Source organism: Theobroma umbraticum, unplaced genomic scaffold (assembly GCF_002168275.2).
Source record: "Theobroma umbraticum cultivar Fairchild unplaced genomic scaffold, ASM216827v3 scaffold_51.0, whole genome shotgun sequence".
NCBI classification, from domain to species: domain Eukaryota; kingdom Viridiplantae; phylum Streptophyta; class Magnoliopsida; order Malvales; family Malvaceae; genus Theobroma; species Theobroma umbraticum.
Window position 1 is genome coordinate 5693905 of NW_018397260.1, and position 22027 is coordinate 5715931.

At 37.2% G+C, this 22027-nt stretch overlaps 3 protein-coding genes across 3 annotated transcripts in view; 2 read left to right on the forward strand and 1 right to left on the reverse strand.

Moving 5' to 3' along the window:
• LOC149527189 (subtilisin-like protease) overlaps positions 1 to 1753 on the forward strand; it is a 2080-nt gene extending 327 nt beyond the window's left edge. The window contains exons 2-5 of the mRNA XM_089783555.1: positions 1 to 62; positions 163 to 234; positions 333 to 405; positions 1292 to 1753. Coding sequence (XP_089639681.1) covers positions 1 to 62; positions 163 to 234; positions 333 to 389 — 191 coding nt within the window. The 3' untranslated portion in view covers positions 390 to 405; positions 1292 to 1753. The remainder of the gene's footprint in view (positions 63 to 162; positions 235 to 332; positions 406 to 1291) is intronic.
• Positions 1754 to 7764: 6011 nt separating this feature from the next.
• Positions 7765 to 10857, forward strand: LOC110416966 (AT-hook motif nuclear-localized protein 27-like). The gene is made up of 2 exons (XM_021429121.1): positions 7765 to 7898; positions 8110 to 10857. The coding sequence occupies exon 2, from the start codon at positions 9266 to 9268 to the stop codon at positions 10124 to 10126; it is 861 nt and encodes a 286-aa protein (XP_021284796.1). The 5' UTR covers positions 7765 to 7898; positions 8110 to 9265; the 3' UTR covers positions 10127 to 10857.
• A 2348-nt stretch (positions 10858 to 13205) lies between these two features.
• LOC110416981 (ARID/BRIGHT DNA-binding domain-containing protein) lies at positions 13206 to 21215 on the reverse strand. Its single transcript, XM_021429138.2, is given in 16 exon segments — positions 13206 to 13596; positions 13941 to 14033; positions 14555 to 14605; positions 14778 to 14844; positions 15451 to 15520; positions 15608 to 15656; positions 15799 to 15921; positions 16113 to 16202; positions 16789 to 16834; positions 17005 to 17057; positions 19420 to 19459; positions 19569 to 19650; positions 19653 to 19701; positions 19800 to 20208; positions 20662 to 20712; positions 20848 to 21215. Coding segments are annotated over 16 exon segments (1380 nt in total). The 5' UTR covers positions 20859 to 21215; the 3' UTR covers positions 13206 to 13500.
• Positions 21216 to 22027: the final 812 nt, after the last annotated feature.

Consider the following 22027-nt stretch of genomic DNA (forward strand, 5'->3'; position numbering starts at 1 on the left):
CTGGAACTCTCGCTTATTTCCTTTGGGTGAAACCCTCTCAGGATCTCAAAAAGCAACAACAGGTTTCTTCTTCCCAATTTTCAATCAAAACATATTTCCCTTTTTTCCTCTTTGCCTTTCGGTTTAGAGCAGCTGCTCACCTCAAGTAGAGAAATTTTGTAGGAAAGGGCGGCTCTTGCAGCTTCAGATCCTTATCGCTATGTAGAGAAACGAAAACCAATTCCTGATCCTCAGGTGGTTTTTAAACTTTCTTTTAAAGTTTGCTTTTCTCTTTAATCTAACCTTTTTTTTTTGTAAATTTATTTTCGCCTTTTTCTGTGAATGGATGGCAGGAGACGGGATTGATATACGGCAGCAAGAGGAAAACTGATAGCAAAAAGGAGGAATAATGTGTTATACTAGTTTGTAAGTTTGCGACTCTATAAGGTTCTAAAAGCTATGGGAATAGGATGATGATTATGTATCATATCTCACAATAGCTAATTCAGTTACCACTGTACCTTGGGCACTTTTAACATCCACTCCTTGCTACACGTTGTAAATGTACCCTTATCTGCAAAATTCCATTAGCAATAGGTAAATAAGAGTTTCTGAGTTTAATCCATAGCCCTTTCTACATGGCCTTTCTTATGGGGGCTCGTATGTGGGGGATTTGTGGGAGGTTTGAGGTTAATGGTTTCACGTTTCAATCATCAACAGCATCTTACCTGCTGTTCTGAATCATTCTCATTATAATAATCAATTCCTAAATTATAATGCTATGCATGCCAACATGCTTTAATGCTTCCCTTATTAAGGAAAACTCAATATCTAGATGCATGCCTAGATTCAGAATTTTCCTAATTCAGTCACTCATATTGGTAGGTTGGATTATGCCACTAGGAATTGACCTCATCTGCAATTATCTGCCCACTATGCATATAGGGGAAGGCAAAGATATGAGCCAGCTAGAATTGTTGTGGATATACATGCTATAACATGCTCGATCATTTGAGATGAATTTATATATTTTGTTTTAGATGTACAAATCTCAAGATTTGAGTTTACATGTTAGTCTTGCTCAGCAACTATGTAATGCTTTGCCTCAGAAATGGTTAAATTTGTAAGAGAATGGTTTACATAGCATCAAACCAATTCATGTTAGAGAAACTGTAATATACAACTGTGCATTAAAAACTAAATCAGATCTTTTTTATGCACTATGTTGAGAAGCTAATTACAACTGTAGATTACACCATATAGATTGCAGTTCTAAACTAGTATGAAAGCTAATTGTTCTGGGATTTTCCAGGTATCTGACTACTTTTAATCTGTCCTATCTGTGAGAGCATAATCTATATCCACTGTGCTCTCTACTCTCTGTATCCGGAAAGACTGTACTTTTGTCAGAAGCTGCAATATGATGGAAGCAGACTTCTGATTTTGCTATCATCGACAAAGTTGGACATTAAATAGATGTAGGATGCATGCCCACTTTTAGTCAAGCATTATGAAGCATCCACTGTTGAATCTTTCTTTTATTTCCATTTTCTTGTGAATTTTCCTGCAGTGGAGAAATATTCTTATTCTGGCATTTCTTCCTACCTCTCTCTCTGTAACACAGAGACCACAAATAGGGAAACAAATGGAAATACTTTTCAATAAGGAGCAGTTGTTGCTCAAGTACCATTTTGGTTTTATGGTGTTCCTCTATAGGGTTTTGAACTTTGCAATCTTACTTGAAATCGTACATTAATCTCTTCATAGGTAGAAATGTTATCTTGTACAGGTTTATTGTTTGTTTCTTTTCTTGCCAGTTGAACTCTTAGTCAGTCCTGCACTTGTTCTCTTTGTTTATTGTTAGCTTGAAACATTTCATTTTAATCTTAAGCTAACCTATTTTGGTGCAGTGGCATATGTCTCCCAGGTATTTGATGTCAGTTTTATCGCTTATGTTATGTCATAACTATTCAGAGATGCACAACAAATAGCGTACTTTACTGGTTCAACTAAAACATGTCATATATGGATTCATTTTGTTGAAAGAAATGTTTGAATGTGCTTGTGTGATTAATATCGATGTGATGGTAAGATTATCCTCTATGATAGGCAACCATCCTAAAATGCTTCTATTACTAGTGGGATATGTTAATTTTTTTACATCATATAACATGTTGGGATGAGTACGGAGTAGGTAAGAATTGGGAAATCCTGTAAGTGTGATTGTGTTTTTGTGTAAGGTTGAGGGCTGTGAGAGAGATGACCTTACTCAAAATCCAAGAGGCATGCATTTTTGCATCCAATCTTGAAATTTTACTAGTTTGTATGGCTAGGTTCTGCACTCCTTTTCTCACTTTTCTCAGTTTACTGTAAAAATGGAACCATATGAGTGTCAGCAAGAGGCTAAACTCTAGTTATGGCCGAGGACTCGGCAATTGATTTGACATAGAGAGACGAGCAAATTGTGGGATTTTGTCGAGGAACATTGACCTCTGTAGCCTTTCCTAAATGTAATCCCACGAAGGGGATGAGCCTTGGACCTTGGTGCTTAGATATGAAATATGATAAGTAATTGTACGGTGGGGTAAAAAGGTGGAGGTAACCAAAACCAGCCATGTTTCATCACATTATTAGTTCACGGCATGGGCGGAAGTGGTAAACAAGAAACATGGTCCATATCAACGATTGCTGAATTGGGCTCTCAAAGTCCAATCTCAATCGGTCGGATACGGTCCCCAAGCCCCGAGTCCCACCCTAATATGGGTTGGTATCCAAGTGCAGCTCAGTCACCTGCGTCGCGTAGTTCCACATCAGTCGTTTGCCAAAGCTAAAGCGAAACCATAACTTTCGTCTAATAATCCTACAACACTGAAGATTGAAAAATGACATTCGATATTGACTATTTGATTGTTTACTTTTGCTTACTTTCTTCCTCAATTCTCAATTACGTGGGCACAAGTGTTGTCTCGCCCTCCACCAAATGAATGATGTCCGAACGGATTTTGAACTATATGGACTTGAGAACTGATCAATAATCAGGGTTTCGTCTCTCCTTGTCTTGCGTTGGTCCCAACTCCCAACCCTGCTACTGCTAGCTAGTAGGAGATAATTAGTATTACTATACTCACTGAAACTACAACCACCACCATATGCGTTCACATCAAATCAAATCAAATTAATTAGTCACCATCTGCATTTCTACCCTTCAACACAAACAAAACCAATTATTTAAACCAATGATATGGGTGGGTGGCGCCTGGCAGGTAGGTTTCGATTCTATTCAACCTATTGATTATAAACCCCAAGGAAATGAAGGGATGTTGTGGCCACCTGATTGCTATATGGAATTAAAAGATAATTAAGGATGTGTTAGAAGAGAACAGATGGGGCCCATTTTGGCCATCAGCGCTGTCCACTGAGAGAGGAGGGCCTCTGCTTGCTTTTGCTCTAACCATGACCCCTAATCGTTAATTAGGCCATGAGGCATCCGGCTGCTCTTTGGTGTTAATTTTGTTTTGATCAAAGTGCATCGCTTAATTATTAAACCTTAGCTACAGCCTACTGGCCCTCCAATATTTAAAAGCGTCGACATTTTGGGCATTCGTTTAATTCAAACCGCTTTGGACCAGCAAATTAAAGTCCCCGGGCCCTGGCCTGTGCTGCTTTTCTTTTAAATAAAATATTACACAACTCGTGAGTAGGTTCCTATATGGCAGCATGCATCATCTTTATCCCTGCTGGATGCATAATAAAGATGGATTATTTAATTAAAGATAATGGAATTGATTACGAAGTTGAACTAGCATCTTATATTTTCATTTAGCATCGCAAACATATGGATTCCCTGAATTTATTATTAATATGACGTATCCATGATTATACTATGGGGAAATTCTCCAAATACTAGTATTCTTAATTTGTACTAATTTCCTACTCCCTGGCTACCTAGCTACAACGTCGTCTGCATGCAGCATTCTTTGTACAATCACAAAGTATAACTCAGTACCGGAGACCGGAGCTTCCTACAACTCAGCCTGTGGTGCTAACTAGTGCAAATTAACCAAGACCACTTGTGCTTGGTGGGCATTTTGGCCTGGCTTCTAACCCAAACAAAGAAACCTTCCCATCCTCTTCAATGTCCCAATTAGTCTTAAGACGTTAACACAAGAAGGAAACTCTTGAACTCTAAAGTTGCAAGAACGTAGTGGGACAAGACAACGTAGTTTGTCTGTTTTAAAAATAATAAAAATATATAGTAATAAAATAAATGTTTTATTGCCGCTGCTGTTAAATGATTGTAGCTGCCCACAAGGCATATGGGTCTTCTTCTGATACAGTACTATACCAGATAATTAAATATTTTACTCCATTAATCTGGTTTGATATCAGCAAAACTAACCTAACAAGCTTGACCTTTTTAGACAAAATTTCTTTCTCTCTGTGGCAAGTGGCTCGCTCACAAGTCACGAGTCACAACTAAATAACTGAAAAGCAGTATGTTACTCAAAATGAGATGCTAATGTTAAAATGTCGAGCGATTCCCACAGAATATTTATATATATATATATATATATATATATTCTTGATACTTGCCGTTTAAAAGTTTGATTTGTTTTTTTTTTTTAATTCCAGACGGAAGTTAACCTCTTAAAATATGATCCTTTATATTAAGTTTATTCAATGTGATTGGCTAGAAACTTCACAACCCTTGAATTAACTATTTAATAAACAGATAATATATATAGATTAAAATTTGATGAATGAATGAACTATGTAATCTATGTATTGTCAACCTCACCTGAACTAGTCATTGAAAGATATCTTTAATATTTAATAACCCCAAAGTTGTGAATATGCAATTATCTGATAATTAACCCCAAAATCTAGCCATCAAATAATTTACAGAAGGCTTTCTGCGCATATATGTATACCTAGCCAGACAGAACATGCATGCTATGGTTTTTCCCACCATTTATTTATTTACTTGTGCATGGCGGTGTCTGCAATATGCAGTCTGCACTCTGCAGTCTGGAGTCTGCACCTATGCGTGCAAGCGCCAATTCATCTGATAGAGATGGTGAAAGGCTTGCAGTGAAATAAGCTATTAATTTTGAGAAGAGGCACAGGTACGGGGACATGAATACTACAACGAACTTCTAGCTAGTGTCTGCTAGTAGCAAAGTACTAACAGTACTACTAGAATAAATACAATAGTACGAACAATACAATTAGTGGGGATTAGAAGGATTGTGCGGGGTGAAACCGGACGAGATGGTCAGGGTCCGGAGGCATTCAAAGCAGTGCACCTCATCATCATCATCACACCATTCCATTCCAAATCCCACTTGTGCGGGCCCCCATTTATTTGTATATGGCCTATACATTTACGTAATTACATCATTATTTGATGCTGACTAGGTGGCCCCAACCTTTCCCTCCTCATTCCTCACCTTATCACTTATCAATGGGCGCCCAAGGAAATTTGATCAATCCCTTCAGACTACAGATGATCAGTACCTCGCCAGTAAAATAATTGATGTGCACCGTTAGAATTTTAATCAAGAGCCGGCGCCAGGTCAGGAAAATAATACTGAAAATAACAGTAATTAGTGGGAAGTGAGGTTGATAATTGATGTAAATCTATAAGCCTTTAATTTGTGGGGGGCAATTGGCGTGTCAACAAAGCCATGGCATAGGACTCTAGCTAGTATTCGGTATTCATCAAATGTGGCTGGGGACTAACTGGGGACAGACAAGACGATTCTCTTTATAATTAGTGCTAGTACAAAACATCAGCAAAACTGGTGGTGGCTGGTGGAAACTAGGACAGAGATGCCGCCATAACAAATCCGGCGTGGATCACTGGCTGTCACTGTCAGTGAAAGAGATGCATTACATTGCATTTGACATACACATCTAGTACCATCTAACTGCATAAAATTACACACGCAGAGTTACAGACAGACACATAGATTAGATAAGATAAGGTTGACCAAGTACCGATATCCCGACACCTTCCACGTGGTTCTGACACCTCAACTTCAGGTCTGACCTATTGACCGCACGTGACTCTCCTCTGTCTAAGAGTCTTCCTCGTGCTACGCACGTGTGAACCCCTGCCCCATGACACCAGCACACTCGAGAAAGCAAATTGAGGCCTGGTCCTACTGATCATCAACGTACGCATTTCCATCCCCCTCCGACTGAAGATGAAACCACCATCATATTCATCATCTTTAAAGTTTAGGGTCTTATCCCACGTGTGCCGTTGTATATGTTTGAGATGATATGTAAAATGCCCACATGCATGCACGTTCCTCATAGTTCTATTTCAAGAGTATCTATGTATGTATGGAAATGTACTAGTTAATGTGCAAACAAAAAATTAAATATGTGATTCAATAGTTGATTCAATGATTAAATCATTACACTGATGACTATTAATATTTTCTTTAAATTTATGATTCTGAGAATAAACAAATATTAATATATAAAATTTTATGGATATATAGTTGAGGTATTTTGTGGGTCTTTAAGCATTCATGATTCAAACTATGCACAGATTACGGTAATCTTGCATGTTCTTAGATTTTTTTGATCTTCTCTTTTATAGAAGCTAATTTAATTATTAAATCTGACTCTATGATGGCTTTATCTTGACTGAACAATATAGATCAGAAGTCATAGAATAAATAGTTTATTTTCAATGAGATTGATGTTTTAAAGTAGATGATTGTTGGTCACATTTGTGCATACCTTGAGAAAGACTAACTTCTTCATAGATCATTTAACAAAATTTGGTGTGAATAAGGCATTTATATTTTCAGCCTGATGGTGATATGTGTGCACTGCTTTGCTTGAGTCTTTGTCTTTTGATGTATGGTAGTCTTTATCTGTGATGATGCTATGTGTCTTTATGTTTCTTTTACGTATAGGCATTAGTGAATTAAAACGAAATCTTATGTAAGAGTGTATGGCACTCCAATTGATTTTGGAGGCACTTTCCTCTATCTATGAGATCTTACAAGTCTTCCATATACTGTCTTTAAATGACTATTAATAAAATTCTTATAATTGATTGAGAATATATATATATATATATATATATATATAAAAGAATTCTACAACAGCAAAATGGTGCCAAACAGTTTTACTTTTACCATTGGCAAACATGAAACATGCATTCAACTTCACATATCCATGGTTCCAATGATACAATATCAAGGAATATTCACTATCCCTCCATCCAATAATATATATGGCAATCTTTAATAGTAACTCTTTTTTTAAAAATGATGAACTACATACGCAACCCCAACCGGCCAACTCCATAATTAATTTACAAAGATTTATACCATGACACCATTGACATGTTTCATATTCCCCATTACACACACGTCCGCCCACTTATTATAGTCGGCATCATACACACACATACATATATATATATATATAATGTTTTATTGAATATCATCTGTTGAGTTAGATTTATACCATGACATCATTGACGTGTTTCATATTCCCCATTATACACATCCGTCCACTTATTATAGTCGGCATCATACACACACATATATATATATATAATGTTTTATTGAATATCATCTGTTGAATTAGATTTGTTATCTAATTCAATAAATCTTAAACAATTAAATTTTAATTTATAATTAATATTTAAGTATTTGATTTATTAATTGATATATAATTTTTTATTTAAAAAATATAATTCAAATACCCTTTCTTTCAGCTTTGATCATAAATTCAATTAGGAGACGGAATCTACAAAACAACCAAAAGCTCCCAATCTACAATGTCAATGGCGACTCTATTGGGTACAAGTTCAAATTGGGCGGCCGAAAGAAGCTGTTTGATACTTTTCCCCACCAACGAAAGAGGCCTTTTGATTAAACTGATAGTAGGTAAGTGTCTTTTGATTTTTGTTTCTAATTTATTCTAAAAATTGATAAAATAATCATGCGTTTAATCATATGATGAGTGAAAAGTTGTGGAAAGAATGTGTGTCTTGTGATAAATTAAACTAGGGATTCGAAATCAATCAACGAAATTTTACTAGACTAGCATGCTGATATATAGATACTGCTACTTTGTTGGTGACAATGTACGCGCCAGAGGTGAGAGTGGAATGAGATGAAAACTGATTAGCATGTGCTAGCTGTACATACGATGGAAGATCAGATATCTGCTGGGGTCAAATGGGCTCGCTGCTTATGTATGTAGTAATGTATGTATTGTATTGGTAATGGTATTTGCTTTGGATGCTGCTTTTTGCTCTACGCTTTTCCACCATAGTTGTTTTTTCTCCTCAAAACTCATTTCTTTGTCTGCCATTGCAAAGCTCTCTAATTTAGACATTGAAGCGCGTGGAGGAATCTCGTGTTTCTTTCTTCTCTTCTCTTGTCTTGAAAGCTTTTAGCTCAACAACTTTTAACAGTGCGAGCTAAATACCTGAGAATTGATTTCAATGATAAGTGTCTCCTGGCTCGTCTCCTCTTCTCTTCTCTTCGTTTTCTAAAGTAGTTTCTAAAGTCGTCGTAGCTGATCTCTGTGTCTTGTAGGTTCCTTTCTTTCGGAAGCCAAATTTCCTCTTTTCTGGATAATATTTTAAGGCAAAAACCAATTCTTAATTTGTTTAAGAGATCAACTTTCCTACAGAGGAGTAAAAAATTGTAAGCTTGGATATAGTAGTAGGAGATGAAGTTGTGATGTTTCTTTTGGGGTACTCAGCTGATAAAATTTACTACCCACTAGAAGGAGCTCTTGCAGAAGCCAGCAGGTGAAGAAATTGGAGAGCTTAATTTGACTTGAGGGGTTCTCTCGGGGTCTCGAGTTTACGCAATTGCGGTGTCTTCTTTTGTTGTTTAGTACAGGAAGGCGTGCAGAGAAGCATTCAAATTAAGGTAGTCTGGTCTGGTCGATATTCGATAATCTGCAGTAACTGCTCACTTCCCCAATTAGCTCCTGGATTTCGGATTCTTGACTTCGGATCTACACAGTTCTTGAAAGTTGAATTTTCTCAAACTTAACCGGCGAAATAAAGATTTTTACTCTTTCCTACTTCTTTTACAAAGGTGAAAGATCGAAGATTTCTTTTTTTGAGCAAATTAAGTTAAACGAGGAGAGCTAGCTGCTTAATTATATATATTGGTTCAGTTGTGTGGTACTCGCTTGAGAAATTATCATAAGGATCAACGGGCAGGCAGCTACGGAGCCACAGCAAAACAGAAAGCTGGCAAATAAGTGGTGGGAGAGATTAGATGTGGTTGCGATGGCGGGGTATGAAGCAGCAGGCCCAGGCTCCCGCTATGGCCAGCAACTCTTTAGACCAGAACTGCATCTCCAAATACCATCTCTAACCCCACCCTCTGATGATTCCAGAGACTCACAAGACAAGGATCCAAATAAGCCGGATTTGTCTGATGCTGCGGCCGCTACCAGCTCTGGAGGCCCCACACGCCGCCCCCGCGGCCGCCCTGCTGGCTCCAAAAACAAACCCAAACCTCCTATCATAGTAACTAGAGACTCCCCTAATGCCCTTCGATCCCATGTTCTGGAAATCTCGTCTGGCGCCGACATCATGGACAGCGTCTCCAATTATGCTAGAAGAAGAGGAAGAGGAATCTGCGTTCTCAGCGGATGTGGGACAGTTGCTAATGTTAGTTTGCGACAACCTGCTTCTCCTCCAGCAAGTGTACTCACTTTACATGGTAGGTTTGAGATACTTTCGCTCTCTGGGAAAGTGCTCCCTCCTCCGGCGCCTCCTGGTATCGGCGGACTATCAATCTTTTTGTCAGGTGGACAAGGACAGGTGGTTGGGGGCAGCGTGGTAGGCCCGCTTGTGGCTTCAGGTCCTGTTGTTTTGATGGCTGCATCATTTGCCAATGCAGTGTTTGAGAGGTTACCTCCAGATGAGGAGGAGGAGGGGACGGTGCAGGTTCAGCCCACGGCGTCTCAGTCTTCAGGAGTGACTGGAAGTGGACAGCTCCCTGATGGCGGAGGAACCAGCAGTGCTGCTGCTAGTGGTACTGCCGGATCCCTTTTCATCATGGGAGGGAGTGGGGCGAATTACCCTTTTTCAGGTGACTTGTTTGGGTGGGGTAGTGGAACAACTGCTAGGCCTCCATTCTAGCTAGCTTGGTGATTACCGATTTAAAGCCAAGGCTTGGGGTATTGAGAGATTTTGAATGCTATTTCCCCCTCACTCTCAAGAGATTTTCTTTTATTCTATGCTTTCTTTGAATAATTTACGAGGAGGAGATGATGACAGGAAGAGATGTAAAGAGTTGGCAGCTACAACAATTGTCCTGATCATATATATGAACACTTATATATATACATATATACATATATACAGGGAGAGAGAGAGGCAGAAGGAAAAGACAAAGTTAGTCCTCTCATCAATCATTAGCACTAAATTGATCAGAAGTGGACATGAAAGGGGTTCAAACTGTGATGCATGCTTGGGGCTTTGTTGAAACTGATGAACACCAAACCCAGCTTGGAGCAATAGAGCCATCGATCTTGAGGTCAGTGGGCTCAAAAACCATATATTCGGGCTCCTGCCCTTTTTTCTTTTCCATATTTTCCCTTCTGTTCCCTCTTACATACATATATAACATGGTTTTATTTACCCATGATTAATTGATTTCTAATGCTGCCAATGCCATGGGGAGTGAGATGCTGTGGGATTCTAGAGAACTGTAATATTAATTTGTGTTACTATATTTTATGCAGCACTTTATCTTGTGTTTGGAGCTTGTGATTTCTTAATTAATTACCAGAACTATATGTATGTACAGGTGACGATCAATCCTTCATGCCGATCTAATTATATAAATTATTAAATACCTAATTATTTTATGCTTTGTATACGCATAATACTATTCTATCTTTTGCTTTTAGGCTCCTTTGAGCTCAAAACTATCTTCTGATGTTGTTTTATTCGTCTGCATGTGGCTGTGTCTTGTTTGTCTTATTTTTGCTGCTTTCCCTCATTGATTTCCTGCTTGCTGACCCAGCAGAGAAAAAAGCTAAGTCAAAACTCTCACGAGAAAAAACCCTAGTTCTGAACCTCAACAAGTAAAGGATGTCTAAGGATTTTCTTTATTTTTTTGGCTTAATTTCTCTTCCAGTTCCGGCTTCTATTTGATTAACAGTTTTACCTGACCAGGCGTTACAGCAGTAGAAACACACTGAAAGAAAGTTTGTCTTGTTTCAGTTATGTAACATCCATGAATATTATACATATATTCAGGTGCAAAGACTTTTGTCAGTTACTGTATTAGACATTAATTAATTAGGAACATTTGTCTCAAATCTTCTGAGCTTTGAGAATTGGAACCGAACCATCTGTTTTAGGGAGTGAAAATTGGTAAATAAAAAAGAAAGAATTGTTGGAGTTCGGGACATTTTGTTTATTTGAAATCAACTTGAAAAAGAGGGAAAGACACGTTTTCTGGCAACTTAATTAAGAAATTGCTTCTTGTTTTAGGTTACATATATAATATTGTGTAGAGGCAACTGATCAATTTCTTTGCTGCGGAAAAGATGATTTGTGTGTGTACATTATCATGTGCAAGTCCCACGCTCCTAGAAGTAGAAACATTTCTGCTTTCCTAGTAATATATAGTTTAAGGCAATTTGTGCTTTATTTATACTTTACTTTGAAGGTGATCATAAATAAATACATATATATATATATACTGCAGCAGTTGTTAGGAGCTAATCCTTTGTTGGTCTCCTTTACCACTGCAAATAACATAATCTTTCACCATATACTGAAAGCGCAGTTGTTGGTATTAGTCTGAGGTTGCTGAGCTAACACAAGTCTAGTTGTGCAGTTAGTTCAAATATAAGCTTGATATATAATAGCAATTAATTAGCAGCCAGAGAGAATGTATGTGAAAATCGAGTTTTCGAAGTTGCTTAATGATGCTACTAATATTTCTTAAAGCACTCATTAATTGCTCCAATTGCATTTGCAGGTTTAGTATTCGCTCTCATTAATGGCCTTGCATTGCATGCACTCACTTTCTTCTGTAAGAAACTTAAGTGAATCAAATAAAAGCATGCATCATGCATGTAAATATCGTAATTCCTTCTTAACCAATTAGAGGAGTTTTGTTAGATTAAATTGCGATGAAATATTCCCCCAGGGGAGGGGACTTGGTTGGCAATTGGTCAGTTTGTAGTTAAAAAGTGTTTCGATCCATTTGGTAGCGATGGGGAGAGACTCATCATGGAACAACAAACAAGAAACAGGAGACATTAATTATTTGATCAATTGCTTTCATAATAGCACACAGATGCTGCAGTTGGTTTCCCGAGAGGGAGGGAGGCTCGTCTCGTTAATTGCCTTTTTCTCATCCTCACAAGTTAATTTGCGTTCAAACATTTAATTTATTTGTTAATATATGATTTTCTTATTTAAAAAGTAAAATTTAAATCTCCTTTTTTCAATTATTAAAAAAAAAAACTCACGTTAATTTGGTATGAAAAATTAGCCCCTTAACAAAGTCTGCTTGCTCTCAAGTCTTTGACCAAAATCCTAGAGAGTGGTCAAATTGTGGACTCAACTCGAGGCCTGTAAGAATGGAAAAGCAATGAGCAAAGTATAGACGTAGGAATACGTTACTCCATCGTCTACCCAATAATCCCAGTTCTGCAACCAGGCCGCTGCTACTCTTTGCCTTCTTTTCCGAAATTCTTTAAATTTCTAGAGCACGGCAGGCTTGGAATAAACCTTTATAACATGGGTAAGTAATGGTAGACAGCATTCCTATATAACAATAACATGGGTTACATCACATTTAATTTATTAGTAGAGTTATCAGCTAAGAATTAAAAGTTGTATTTCCACCAACTTCATTTTGATGTGAGAAATACCACCAAATTTTGACCAATTAATTACATCATTAAACGAAAGGCAGTAAGGCAACGTTTTGCCCATTCAAAGTTGGGCCTCCAACGATTCAGCTTTAGTAAGTATCGAAGAACATTTAAGGACTAGACTGGACCTTGTACTTTAGCCTCTATATACTTCAAATTTTCCTACCCATTTGAGTAAACCGTTAGCTCTGCCAGTAAGCTAACCTTTAGGGCTGAACTGATGGTGTACACATAGCGAGAGAACCTTTTTGACACCCCATGATTACCCTGAGTAAGAAAATCAGGAAAGCCCAACAGGACAACATAGCTCCATTCAGTCGATTTAAATGAAATCAATCTAATAAATCAAGCCACCGTCCAGAAAAGTTAATGGTAAGGTTTAAATCTCAGCTTGACAATCTGATGAGAGTTTAGAGATGCACATAAAACTAACTTTTCTTCATCCATTGTTTTTGAACTAGTTCGATAGGACCAACAATAAGCCAAGAACCAGAATGTGCAACTAATTTAACAGTACCATGTTTACTTCCAATTACACTTGTCCTAAACGATTTTAGCGCCTACACTAAAATTGATTTGAGCCAACTAATCTAAACAAGACAAGGTTCAAAGCCATCAGTGCTCAAATGGAACGCGAACAAAGAGCCGACCATGCAAGCTAACAACAGCAGATGTTTGAAGTGGATCAATTCTTGCAGGCAAGGTCACAACCTGTAAACCACAACAAAATAAGGTCAAGAAATCTTTTGCTCAATTTTATTTTTTTTTTGTGCTTTGTTCCCTGTTGTAATGGCAGTACTTTTGGTTTTTCATGACCCACACAGAGGAGACTAGAAAGAAGTAAAGCCTAACTTTTTCATCTAAAATACGATAAACTAATTATTGCTTAAAAGAAACAGTAGAAAACTAAGAACATCAGTGCCCAGCAAAGGTAGGGTGCGTCCTCTTTTCTATATTCTCACTATGTTCTCAAGCATATACTTGGGGACTTCTGGACCTTGTCTACAGATACTGCAAGCTTTTTGATTTGCTCAGTTCGGAACTAAAAAAAATACCTTCTTAAAGGGCGTGATACCCCAAGGATTGTCAACTTGCTCTGGTTGACCTGTTATAACCAAACGTCCTGCAGGATCTGATTGAACTCGCACCTAGATCCACCAAAAAGTGAGGCCAGTTTTAAATCCAGGGGGTTAGGGTCACATTTTATAGAGACTGAAGCCAAATGCATTCAGAAACATTAAACATATTTTCTAATCACATGTATATGAAATTTTTAGTCACAGAACTCAAAAGACCAAAAGCTTTCCATGCATTGGAAAGCAGTAAAGCAGCTAAAATAGCATTTTAAGGACCCACGCCCCAGTGCATAGCTATTTAATTCTCACTACCCTCCAAAGCTTAGAAGGAAAGTGGAAATCCAAAATATCTTAAGATATCGTTCAACCAAGTCTAACAAATCTTCAGAACTGAAAAAGGCAAAAATAGTAGACCTTTTATAATTACTGGCACCAGTAAATGATTACAAAAACAACAGACACACATGTACTTTTAATATGATTTTCTTCTTGATTAACCACAAATACTTAGACGAAAAACTAAAGGTTGCAATGCCAACCGTTTATTAATTTGTTTAAGGTCATTTAAAAAGGATTTCAGAACAACTACATACCTCCTCACGCAGGAGCCCGGGGACCAGAGCATATACCTCAAAGCAATCCTTCTGTAGATTTTAAGGACAGTGAAACTACTCAGAACCGAAAATCCTAACAGTTACTCAGAAACTGGTTATATCCAAAACCAGTTTTATCATAGCTCTCTCTCAGTGTGTGTGCACTTGGGTAGGGAGTGGGGACAGTGTCTAGTAGGGCAAAGAAAAAACAAGGTGTACTTACAGTTTCACGCACATTGATCTTCACCCAATCAGCAGGGGCTCCAACATCAACAACTTCAGTGACCAGTCTACCAGATGAAATCAGTGGCATTGCATTGGTCAGAAAATAGAAGAAATCAACAATCAAGTTCATTTGAGCATGCTTAAGATTTCTTCACTTTTTCCTGGGCCCAACATCCCTCCTCTTTCCCTTATTTAGTAGAGGCATATTTAGTAGAGGCATCAAGGATAATTGTCCTCCCAGAATGAGGATGGGATTCCAGTAACGTAGACTATGGCCTTCCTAAAGGATGTGAAACATCTAAAAAGACTTACATGTGCCCATTCAGAAAGGTCCTTGAACCTTCTATGCCTTAGGAAGAAAAACATGGGTATGCTTAAAGTGACCTTGGCCATTTAAATTAGGGGCATGCTTCTGTCCATAAGCAAAGAGTATTCCTAGCAGTAAAGAGTGCAACAAGAATATACCAAAAATCTTATTCTTTGAACAAATTCAACTATCCAGTAGTAAATTATTCATATATATTTCTTTTAGAACCATTCATAAATTAATTCAATAAAAACTTGTCTGCATCTTCCATTTAAAGTTCAGCTTAAGTAGAAAGTAAATAAAGATGGATAGATAAAAAAGCTCAAAAAACTTAATGGCAGCTAAGAGATCAGCAAATATTAACTGCTTATTTGGTTCATGTGCAGATTTCTCAGCAGGCTCCGTGCTTATTGGTGTCTTCTGCTTCTGCAAACCTGGAAAAGAAAACCGAATATAATATGAGAATACATGGCAGCACAGATACATGGTAGTGCAAAAGATCTCTCCACATAACAGCATACCAATTGTTTTGAGATGTTTCTGCTTTGGAGTAGAACTTAAGCTCTTATCCTGTACGGAGGAACTTTCTTTAAATAAAAATAATTATTGTACCACTTTAAATTTTGCATAAAAGAAAAGCTACAAAAACAGGAATACCACAAAGAAACTAAGACAATTACAGATGATAGTAAGGTTTAGATATTCAACAGACCTTAATAATAGGCTCGGTAATCTCACCATATCCAACAGAACGTTGAGCATGCCAACCCTGCATGGCACGAGCTGCAGCATCCCTGCGTGCCCTACCTGACCCTGAGGCTTGGTAGCCACTTGACTGCACAGGAAACTAGACAACATTAGAAAGAGAAAGCTTTATCACAAATAGTGACAGGAAACAAAAGATTAGTATAAGCATTCAAATGCTCATTGGGTTACTTGTATGAAATTTAGCATATTGAATGGAATATTAAAATTAACAAAAGATATCATCATACTGAAGTAAAATATGAAGAAACAAAATTCTACCTCCTTTTCCCCAGTTGTATGAGGGAGGGAAGAAGCAGGAAGTTGAATCTCACCATTCTCCCTCTTATGTTTTTCATATTCTAATAGTGCCTGCACCATCATAAAACAACAAGGAACTGTTACCATATTATTCTTGCAGGAACCTTAAAAGTAACATCGCCTGAAATCATGCAGGTACAGTTACCAAAAGATGAGCCATTCAATGAACTTTCCATTTTCTTTATTTATTCGCTGGTGATTAATAAGCATTACAGGAAAAGACTTGCTACACAAGAAAGCAGAAAAATAAGATTATAAGGAAAAATATTGGCACTGATATCATTTTGCCTCATGTTTATTTATTTAGCTTGGTTTGGATAAGTTTGTTTAGAAAAACACTTGTTTTACTATGACACTCAATATATCAAGTAACAACTACGTTAGTTTCATTTTAATGGTTTGAAGACATGTACCAGGGACAGGGGCAAGCAGAACAACACTCTGCACAGCATAGATACAAGATCACTCTTATCAAAAGCACATGGTACACATGTAACTTTTATAAGGATCATGCCTCAAACTAAACCCAGAAAATCATTCTCAGCACTAGAAGAATGTTAAGGTTTAAGGTTTATCATTTGACACATAGTCAAAACAATGAGGTAGCTAGTTAGTTGTCCCAGCAAAACAAGCATACCTTCTCATAAAAAATGCGGAATGTCCAAGAGACAGTTGTGCAGGTCCTGAGAGAGAAAGAAAGAAGAAACAGACACCAAGGTTAATCAAGAGAATAATAAGTTTGCATAAAAAGCATGTTACTTTGTGTTGAGTTCAAGTGCCAGCCAAAGCCATTAGGTATTGAGACACAACTTCGCACCAAAAAAAAAAAATATCTGTCTATATGTCTCCTTACTTTGGGGGGTGGAAAGACTCTCCCACTTGCCGCCATAACTTAGATGCGGTCACCTATAGGTATCCATAGAGCAAAAACAAATTTATCATGTATTTTGATGGTGTAAATGCATCACATCAACGATAGTGCGTTATTCAAAAGCAGGTAATTCTAATTCAACACATAAGAAAACTATCAGCTCAAACATTGTAATTCCAATAGAAACACACAAACCCAACTTCATGTCTTTCAACTTTTAAATATTCATAAATTCATGCCTCATAGGCCACGGCTTAGAATTTAGAGCAAAACATATAATAACCAGGTTTATCCTGTTAAAAAAAAAAGACAGAATAATGCATAATTTATGTCCAAAAAGTAATCTAGAAGACATGAAAACTCATGCTTTGTTTGGAAACAAAGATTTCGAAGAGTAAATTTGGATTTGGTTTATCATCAGATTGTGAGGATAGGAGTATATATTATATATAAATCACTCCTTAAATCTCAAACTGAATATCAATGTTTGACTTTGGAATATAGATAAAGAAAAAGGTTATCACTTTACTGTTTTCTACATCATAAGATTATAACTCTTTAATGATATTGTTCAATATCTTAAGAGATTTAAGCTATATGAAAGATTAACATGGAAAATAGAAAAGGTAAAGGTTTAGATGTTACAAGAAAGGAAGGAGGACATGGTTTTGGGACAAGCAATCATCCAAAGGAAAGATAAATATTTGACTCATGACCAAGAAAATTTAATGTATCTATATGCGAGTGAAATTACCTTCTGTTACTGACTTCTTAAAGAATCATGCTTATGTGCCAACCCATTTAAGACACAAGGTAAAAGATCAACACTGGATATGACCCGTTTTAGTTGATAAAACGCCTCAAGACTTTTCTAGAAATGGTTGCAGATCATTTACTCCTTGATCCAATTCGGAACAATCTAGAGCTATGATAAGTGTCCCCACCCCCCAAAAGCAAAAATTATCCACCCCTCAAATGTGCAAGTCTGGCACACACACACACACATGAAGAGTTAATACCTCTCTTAAAGTCAATTATCTGCGTGCATCAATAAATGTTTGCTCATGAATCACAGAACTACTTTATAGAGAATCATAATTAAAGGAGTTCCCTTGCTCTAATTTGTTTTAAAACATTAAAATCAGTACATTAGAAATAAGACACGCCAAAACACAGTAAAACCCCAAGACAAAAGCACTAAAAAGAAAGGTGTGATTATGCCTCATTAAAGCAGGGTTTAGAGAGAAGATTTGAAAAACTCGTATCACACAACAGTTTTAACATAAAGCTCATAAATCACAATAGGGATACGGAAAAATGGTAACTTTTGAAAAATGAGGATATGGCAATAAAAAGCATATATATAACATTTTTCCCAATAACTAACTCCTTTTTCCTCCACCTTCTCTCATTAACAACTACAATAAGAAAAAAACCAAAATCCTCAGACTTGGCTTCACCAAATAAAATAAAAGAGAAAGAGAGAGAGTCACTTAATATTCCCTAGTCCTCTTCATTCCTTTGGATTCATGTCATACATGCCAAACCATGACTACTGACATATTGTGTAGACATAAAAGAATACCTCATATGATAAAGAGTAAGATTATATGTTTCGGTAGTATCACCTAGTTTAACTTTATCCATAATTCAATTCTTATTTCCTCCCTAATTCAGTAATAATTATTAAAAAATGCCCAACATATGATGCAGGGAAGGGGGCGGGGTGGGGCGGATATGGTAAGCATAGAAGAAAGGGCACCTTACGTCAAAGTTTTATATGGAATCCTATTTGGAAAGCATCGAAATCGGTTCCTAAAGAATGTATTCATACATATAGGACAAAAAAGTGAGCTCATCAATTTTGTACCCAAAATAGAAGCAATTATTTGACGGCATAATGGCAACTCTAGATATAGTATAACGCATATGTCATTGTCATGTTTATCCAAACTTCCAATTTTGGAGAGTTCAATACGTAGAGAGAGAGAGAGAGAGAGAGAGAGAGAGAGAGAGCCGCCTTAGGTATTAGTACGTCTTAATTAATAAAACAAGCCCTCTAGAATTTAATCTTATCACCTTCCTAAACCGGAAACAGATTCAACCCACTTTTACGTGTTAATAAATCAGATCATTTATAGTCTTTTACTAGTTGAGGCCTATCATATGCAAAAACTGTTAGCTAGGACAATAAATTATTACAAGAAGGTTCAACCTCCAAAACAGAAAAATGAATGCATTGTTATCCACACTAATAAAATCAGATTGCATGTCACCTCTGACTAGTTAATGCCTGTTACATGAAAAACGTAGTAACTACGAATAGCAAAGGGCGATTTAAGGGTTAAAGAAAAAACTAAAAACATCAATGAAGGATTCCATAATATACATGCATACCACTTCATAGCCACCCAATCTAATAACAGCTCTCCACAACCTACATCCGATGCGCAGCACAAAAAAACCAAAGAGAAGCACAAGTTAGACAGTGAAAGAAAGCAGACTCATAATCTGAAGATCCAAATCAATGATCACCATAAGCTTACTTAAGGCAATTTAGTGGCTCTCCATAAAACTTAGGGGGCTTGAATTCCAAAGAACTGTCCTTGTAGAAACTTTCCAGCTCCTCATGAATGCGCTGCGCTCCTCCTGCGTTCCAGCTTCATCAGCCTCCCCCATCTATATCCCAAACACCAAACATTGAGTTACAACAATGAATAAAGAGAATACTTGACACTTTTATGCTTACACCACAATTTGGACACTTTTTTCAGTACCTCAGGATCCAGCAACCAGTTCTTTGATCTTTTCACACTTCCATGTTCAGATTTAGGCGTAAGAAATTCTGCACAAGAAAGGGGAGCAGCATCGCCACTGCTTTTCTTCTCTAGTGGATCAACAGGAGCAGCATCGCGAGCATTTGTATTAGCATCATTGGAAGTTTTTTTATCAGGTTTATCGGGCAAAGCTGGATCATCACTCATATTAACATCAGTGGGTAAGGTTATAGCCTTGTCATCAGCTGTCCCAGAATGAGGTGAATGCCTAGTTTCGGTGGTATCTTGATCCTCAGTGGCGAGCGAGGACTGTTGCTGTTGGACGCCAGAATCATCAAGGTTGACTTTGGATGCCTCTGGTAATTGTTGTTCCAACATTTCGGTATCTTCCATCTTGCTCATACAGATTCTGCAGTCTATAACAAATATTGCATTAAAGCATTTTTTAAGAAGATTGGTTAAATATTGCAAAAGACAGGAACTGTAGGTGATGTGCCAAAAGCTCAGTTGTCAAATCCAAGTTTTTTTTCTTCTTGAGAATAGGTACTAAAACATTGCACATGCCATGGTGAGAAACCAAACCCTAACTTCCAGTTGGTTTGCCAGAAGCAAAAAAAAAAAAAAGCAAATAATTCAAAAGACATGAAAAATAAATCATTATTGAGCAATTTTGTTCTACTCCTTTCCTCTGTTCTGTTTCCTCATTGTCCAAACGCAAAAGAGCCAAAGAGGACATTTTTAAGTAATTTATGAAGCAAAAGAAGACATTAAAATGAAAAATATGTAATTAAAGAACTATAGGTTTGAAAAATGCGTTAAAACAAAAAACAATAGCAGAATTAGTGTGCCCTAATTATATTACATTCCAGTTAAGCAGGTGTTGGTTGTGGAAATAAGCGAGAGACAAACTTGCCTGCAGGGGAGACGAGAGATATGCAGCGGAGAAGCGGAGGAGAGGAGTAGAGCAAGCGTTAGGGCTTTGAGTTATAAAGAGACAATGCGGGGAATGGAAAACAATAAATACAGATACAGAGCAGCCTCTTCTTACCCGACTAACATAGAAAGTATCGTTCATGGCAGGGCAGGGATGGCGGTTACACTTACACCTGGGACTGGGAATGGGATTTTTTCTGCCTGCCAACTAATCTTCCAATTCTGGATTCTCTTTCCTCTTTTGACGACGGTGGCCGGTCTCTGTTTGTGTGTGACTCTCACCTTTTTTTTATTTTTTTATTTTTTCTGAATTAATACTACTAATATCTACCAAAAAGCAACAAAATCCAAAGCTAGCAAACCCCCGGCGGTCTGTTGGTTTTTTCCCAGTTCAAAACAACACACTCTCGCCCCTTCGACTCAACCTGGCTCACGCCAATTTCTCCGCTGCTTTACCCATCTCCCCAGGCCCCGGCCATCTTCTTCCTTCTACATTCACCCATGTCTATTATCTTCTGAAAGCCCATTTCAGCCCCAATCTATCCCTTCTCTTCTCTTCTCCAAGCCCAACTCAGCCCAATTTTTTTACATCCCTCCCATGGGGTCAGGCCTCTTTGCATTGCTTGGCAAATAATTCTTCATGACCAAAATCCAACAACAAAAATCGACCATACAGCATATGTACATAATCAAACTCAATAAACTAGTAAATGAAAATTGAGTTGAGGAATACAACGGCGATGGCTTTATCCATGTCCATGCCAGTGTCAGTATATAATACATAATAATTAATCAAAATTGAGTGCTAAAACACAAGGGATGGAAAAGGAGGAGAAAATCAGATTGGGAAGAGGGAAGGCTAGCTGGGAGCTGGAAGGGATGACGGCATGTATGCATAAGGTTATGGTGATATATGATTGTAGTAGTAAAAGATCTAGACAAGGATGGTGTCAAGTTAAAGGGATTCGTAAAAATAAATAGAGTAGTATGACAGGGGACCATTATCCCTTCCTTAACCTAAAAAATTAATTCGATAAAATATATAACATCATTGTTTATAAATCATTTAAAATTTTCTTACTTATTCAATGTGAGATTTTTGAAAACACTTTGTTTATTTCCTTCTTGAAATGTTAAGCTTAACATTCTTACTCATTCGATCTGATAACACATTCATTGTTTTTGATCATCCTGTTTATCTTCTTTTAAAAGTGTTTGATGTAAAATTGAATCAAAATTAAATTTATTTAAATATTATTTTATCACAAAATTATTTATCTCGTCTCAAAATATTA

Bases quoted from the DNA above. Each gene is read 5' to 3' on its own strand.
- LOC110416966 (XM_021429121.1), top strand. From the start codon at position 9,266: ATGGCGGGGTATGAAGCAGCAGGCCCAGGCTCCCGCTATGGCCAGCAA.